At 45.4% G+C, this 6000-nt stretch overlaps 1 protein-coding gene across 1 annotated transcript; it reads right to left on the reverse strand.

Moving 5' to 3' along the window:
• Positions 1-572: 572 nt before the first annotated feature.
• Positions 573-2817, reverse strand: LOC115401946 (uncharacterized). The gene is made up of 2 exons (XM_030110339.1): positions 2686-2817; positions 573-2285 (listed from the first exon to the last, which is right to left on the reverse strand). The coding sequence occupies exons 1-2, from the start codon at positions 2804-2806 to the stop codon at positions 784-786; spliced, it is 1623 nt and encodes a 540-aa protein (XP_029966199.1). The 5' UTR covers positions 2807-2817; the 3' UTR covers positions 573-783.
• Between the last annotated feature and the right edge of the window lie 3183 nt (positions 2818-6000).

Genomic DNA, 6000 nt, shown 5'->3' on the forward strand with positions numbered 1-6000 from the left:
AGGCAGAGCTCACAACGAGATGTGCCGCTCGGTGCAGCGGTGCTGCAGCCAGGGGAGCAGCCGCTCCTTCAGCAGCGTATCATGGACTTTTGGGACATTATTTTGAGCAGATATTAGCAGATAAAAACTCTCTGCTCGGCGCTGAGGACTGCTGCTGCAGAGCTAAAGACCTGCAAGTTCCTCGTGAGACTTTGTGCGCATGTCACAGGACGCTGTATAATCCGCTTCACCAAGGGTCCTTGTAAACGAGGATTCATCGTGGATCACTTCATGAATACACTCCGTTTAATACGATTGTTTACAATCCGATTGAAAAAAACACCCATGTAAACTGGGCCATTGTGTTGGCCTCCCACTCCACTCAGCCTGCTAGCTAGCTGCCTTCATTGTTTTACAAACAACCCTATTGTGTTGAATATTCGCAGCCCCTGCGAGCAGCAGAACCAGTCTGTCTGCCAGGAAGTCTGAAGTTTCAGTTGGAAAGAATAATCACATATGTACCTTTATGTTGAGTTCAATGTAGTGAGAGACATGAAAAAAGAAAATAAAAAATGCACAAAAGAGAATTTGGCCTTTTTTCAAATGGTCTGTTTATTTCTGCAAACACTGTAAAACAACATACATAAAATTCACACATATTTACAAGGTTGGTGTGTTTCACATGACAACTTCAAAACTGTGCTTCAGACCTTGCACTCACACAGCACTGCTTTTGTGCTTTTGCCACACGTAAACTTTTTGCAGTGAACATATTTACAGGGTTGTGTGGTTTACATGACAACCTCAAAACTGTCCTTGGTCTGAGCAGACCTGGCACTCCCATGGCACTTCTTTTCTGCATTTTCCACAAGTGAACTTGTAGCAGTGGACACATTGGGCAGTTGCAGGGTTCCTCTTGCACCGGTGGTGGACTTGGCATTTCCTGCTTTTACCGGGTTCATCAGTTGTGGTGGCCTGTTTTCGAAGAGCGTTCTCTTTTGCAATCTTCTTTGCCATCACGTGGGACTCAGCCAACTCACTGGCAAGCCGCATCAGGAAATCTGCTCGCCTTTCCTTCTGTCCTGTGCAGGCTTGGGCGTTGAGGGCTGCCATATCAACCATGTTATAGAACACAGTGACTGGCCATCTCCGTGTTCCTGCCCGTGCGCTGTACTGACGCACCATCTGATCCATGATATCGACGCCGCATTTTGTAGAATTGTACTGGGTGATGGTGCTTGGCTTTCTTTTGTGGCTGTTCTCAGTCTGAATCTCACTGTGCATACTGCTCAAAACGTAGACCAACTGCTTCCGGCGGGCTGCGTACACTGTCAGGGTGGCGTCAGTTGTTGAAAACACCCGAGTGCTGAACTCGTCGCCGTTCATCTCTCGAGCCGAAGGGGGAATCTCTCTGCGATTCTTATTAAGTGTCCCAAGAATGGTAGTTTTCCGGCAGAGCAACTTTTTTGCAAGTGAAAGTGATGTGAAAAAATTGTCCGTCGTGACAGTTCTGCCCTGGTCCAGAAATGGTCCCATCAGCTTCATCACCACACTCTCGGACAGTCTCTCCTCTTTGGGACGATCGGGTTCTTTGCCAACATTCGGAAAGACGTTGCAGATGTACTTTGATTTCAAGTCGCAAGCCACCCAAAACTTGATGCCAAACTTATCTGGTTTTGTAGCAATATAATGCAGAAAAGGGCAACATGTCTTTGATGGGTAAAGCTGTTCATCGACTGTGATGTGACGACCGGGCCTGTAGAACGTGACGCAGTTCTTTCGAAATGATTCCCATAATTCAGACATTGCTGCAAACCTGTCTGTCTGCAATCGCTCAGCCCGGGTGCGCTTGCTATCAAAGCGTAGGTGTCGCATGATGTTTTTGAAGCGGTCTCTAGACATGGTTGCCATGATCCGTTTGTTTCCATACATCTCTGACCAGTTGTCGGCCAACGATGGAACCTTTCTCACCCCTCGCCAGATGATGACTGCAATGAACGCCATTAGTTCTGGAACATCCATGAACCAATCCCCCGCCTCCGTTTCCCTCGCATGCTCAATTGTGCAAGCTTGAATGGTACGAAGCATCTGGTGACTGAGAAAACAGAGGAAGCTCTGAAGGCGAGTTCTGGTCCTTCTTCTGGCTTCATATGTTGGTTCTCCTTCGGCGGCGTAGGGTTCAATAGGAGTGAAATCCAGACGTCGTCCAACCTCTTCCTTGTGCCACACTGTGCCATCTTTTGCGGTCTCTGTTACTGAGCCATCCAGCCGAGGTTTCTTCTTCAAGGGAGGGGGGGCATCTTCCTCTGAAAATTGAACAAATTTCTATAATTAGCAAAGAGAAATGTACCAATGTAGAAATGAGTCAAATTATATCACATTTTCATTGTTCTGTTTGTCTTTATTCTAAAATCTGTCAGTATTGTGGCCCTCGGTTCAGAAGAACACATTTTTCTGGCTCCTTCTGTGAAAACATTGGCGACCTCTGATCTAAAATGTATCTCGATTTTTATCTAGGAATTTTCTAAAAAAAAATAGCCCTCACTTGAGTTTTTTGCAGCCCCCAGATAAAACACACAATTAACACAATTTCAAATTTCATAAAATAATTCTTGAATTTAAAAAAAAATTCCCAAAAAGAACAAACTCTTTGAAGTTAAATATGAAGCATTCTAAAATAGAAATTTGATGTTTGAGAAATCTTACCTGAAGACTCCTCCGAGTCGGATTCTACCTTGAGGTCTATGTCTTCTCCATCAGAGTCAAAAGGGTTTGCTTCAGCCACAGCCATTTGTAAAGCCTGCTCAGTGCTGACTCTGGTCTGCATCTTTGCTTGTTGGAGAGTTCTTGAAGCAAATGAGGAACTGGTTGTCCTCTGGGATTTTATACTCACCAAGTACTATTGTGCTGCATATTAGCTGCCCATGCATGCAGCTAAACCAGTTTTTAGCCATGAGGTTTCACGCTGGTTGTCTGCATTAGTGGCACATGAGAATAACAACAGTGACTGCTCAGCCACCAACCAGATCACAGATCACTCTTAAGTTCTCAAAGGCGTAACCTAAAATCCCAGTCTTGCCAGTGTTTTAAGGGTAGTAGTTTCTTCAGAATCAAATCAAACATGCATTAAGTCTTGTCTTCACATTTGGCCATGAACACATTCTTGAACCACCTCGCTCTAAGCTGTCTGATCCAGAACGAGAAAGCAGTAACATGGAATTGGTGGGAAGACGAACTGTGCTGCCATAGTGAGTCTGCTGAGTACAGAAACTGTGAGTGAGATTTACTCATTACACAGGAAACCACAGCAAGCTTTCTTCTTCAAACAGTTTCAATTGTTTGTCTAATGTGATGGAAACTTTTGGTGTAGCTGTCTTTGTATGTGTGATGCATGTGATGGTTATCAACTTTAAGTGGACTTCCCCAGCAGACGGTCACCTGGAGTCTTCACACCAACTGTAGGTGAGAAGGGGGGGTTCTGTTCCTTTGTCACTTCATATGTTAAAAAGGTGTCTCTCCCTGACTGAGTACAGCCTCTAAGACATGTTAATGACATTCTGTTCTAGCCCTGGCCGCAGCGGTTCAGGTTCAGCCGGTATCTCATAAGAATTCTCACTGACTGGAAACCGTGAGCCTCTCTTCCTGCTGCAGCTGGAAAAAAAAATCAAGGAACTTATCGTTGGTGTGTTTATTTTACAGAATTTCCACAACACTAGCCACATTTACACATTGTCAACAAATATAGCATGAGTGTAGCACTGGCTAGGTCAGGCCATGAGGTCTGTGTTGGGTCAGTGAGTGTGGTTTATCATGTCACCGTTGTAATTCAGTTTACCTCCACTGAACCCCACCTGGATTATGTGAACTGTTGTTGTGAATAACATGACAGTGATTCAGATTACTTGTCGACAGGTTGGTAGACAGACTTTAATTTCTTGGAACAGACAGCAGTGAAGCGGGCCGACGACGATGGAATCAGAGTATCATCGCCTCACATCGCCCAGCTGGAAAACAGTCTATTTTGTTGTTGTGAAGAGAATAATAACTGGCTTTATTTACACGAGTCATTTTCACGTATTCTTAACTAATCTGTAATCTAAACAGTACACTGAGGTCAGTTCCAGTAAATCTCCACAGATGGCAAGCTAATGTTATTCAATTAGCAGGTGATGGGGAATAGTGGAACTCGATCCCCAACAAAACACCAGTCCAGCACACTCCCTTCTATAAAAGACACCTGTCAGAAACAAGAGCCTCCTTTACCCTGGCTGTTAAAGAAAAGCACTCTCCTTGTCTCATCATCATTTAAGACTTAGGTACTTCAAAGCTCGCCAGGTACAATGGCAGCGAGCGGGCCGCCTTCAAAAGAACAGCAGAAGTTATGGCGGGGTGGCAGGCGAAGAGAAGAATGGCCCTGTAAATCATAATAGAGAGGAAAATATAAAAGACGAGGCGGAGAGACGCAGTTCACCTGTTCTCTGTAACACAATCACTTAACGATCCTCGGGGCGCATTGTGAGGGAGGGCGCTCCTGTAGCTCGCGCCCTCGCTTTGTGCCCTGCTGGAGCGCAGAGATCATCTTCCCCCTCTCCACAGACCCCCTGACCTTCTCTCTGTTCCACTTACACACACACCCATCGAAATTACCCTTACTCCTCACAGATTAAGATCAATGTCATTCATCGCGTTTAGAGTATCAGCCTTTGATTTGGACCAGAGAAAGGAGAGGGAGGGCACACGGGGCACCTGGGAGCTGTATGTGGATAGGAAAAAAAAATGTTCTCCATTAGACGGGGATGAAAGTGGCTTTTTTACTTTCCCCTCGAGCTTGTGTGCACTTTATTTAAAGGGTAGTTGATCTTTGAAGTCACTGCAGGTTAATACAAAGCCTCTCGATCTGCATACCCGCTATATAATTATATCTTTCGGCTATGATCAAACATCTCACTCCAACACGTCCGCATGCATCCTCATTGAAAATACTGCTTCGCTTCAAAAAAACACGCTCAGCTGGATATCAGGGTGTGTCTACAGGTGGTAGTGATAACTATCAGGTCCAGACACGGGCGCATTCAAAGAGATGGATTTGCCACGGTGAATCATCTGCTATACTTTTGTTTGTGGTCTCAGTCAACAGCATGTTTTGTTGCAGACAGAACATGAGTGGAAAAGTATGAATAAAACACAACAAAAGCACCTGATTTTACATGGAACAGATGGTATTTGATCAACATTTTGTGACCTGGGTACTTTGACGTGACACAGCATTCAATTATACAGCGTAAACAAGGTCGGCACTAATGTTCTTAGTTGTGGATTTTTAACTGTTGATGCAAAACTCTGACAGAAACAGCCAAACTAGCACAATGCTACAAAACAGAGATTACATAATAATCTATCTGGACTGTGCGATGTTTGATTGGCCAGAGGAGTGTGTGGCCCAGTGACAGCGATAACCCTGCTGTTTTACTCCCACTGTGCCAATGTGACGCTCTCATTGGAACAAATGAGAAGGCTGCATTTTTGAACAGTCTGACCCACGCTGTCTGTCTAGTCAGTAAACCCAACCCCCGTTACCTCTGCTTCTCTCAGTGTTACCACAGGGAGTCCTCTGTGTATCTAGTCCCCGACCTTTGACCTGGCCCATAGGTAAGCTTAGCTTTTGGACAGCACTGACCCTTTTCTATTGATAGCATTTTTCCATTGAAGTTCCAGCCTCTCCTATCTCGACTCGCTCTCTCTCTCTGCTTCCCAACCACCCCCGACATCCCCACCCTTGGAGCCACCAGGGTATGTGACGGTCTAAATGCCCCCTTTTGTTGGCAGAATGGACCTTTTGTCTGCACCCCCTGCATGTGCTGACTAAGGGACATCCAGTGAGCCCACTTTTGAGTCCACACAGGGGGTATGAGAGAGGTGGAAACAGAGGGTCAGCTTAAGCCTTGCAATGACACCCCTCCACCCCTCCCCCAAGAGTGTTTGAGGAATTTCCTGATTCAATAACTTTTTAAATAGCTGGCC

The sequence above is a fragment of the Salarias fasciatus genome, chromosome 15, assembly GCF_902148845.1.
Source record: "Salarias fasciatus chromosome 15, fSalaFa1.1, whole genome shotgun sequence".
Taxonomy (NCBI): domain Eukaryota; kingdom Metazoa; phylum Chordata; class Actinopteri; order Blenniiformes; family Blenniidae; genus Salarias; species Salarias fasciatus.

Bases quoted from the DNA above. Each gene is read 5' to 3' on its own strand.
- LOC115401946 (XM_030110339.1), bottom strand. From the start codon at position 2,806: ATGCAGACCAGAGTCAGCACTGAGCAGGCTTTACAAATGGCTGTGGCT. The intron at 2,286-2,685 runs GTAAGATTTCTC...TTCAATTTTCAG, and splicing joins CGACTCGGAGGAGTCTTCAG to AGGAAGATGCCCCCCCTCCC.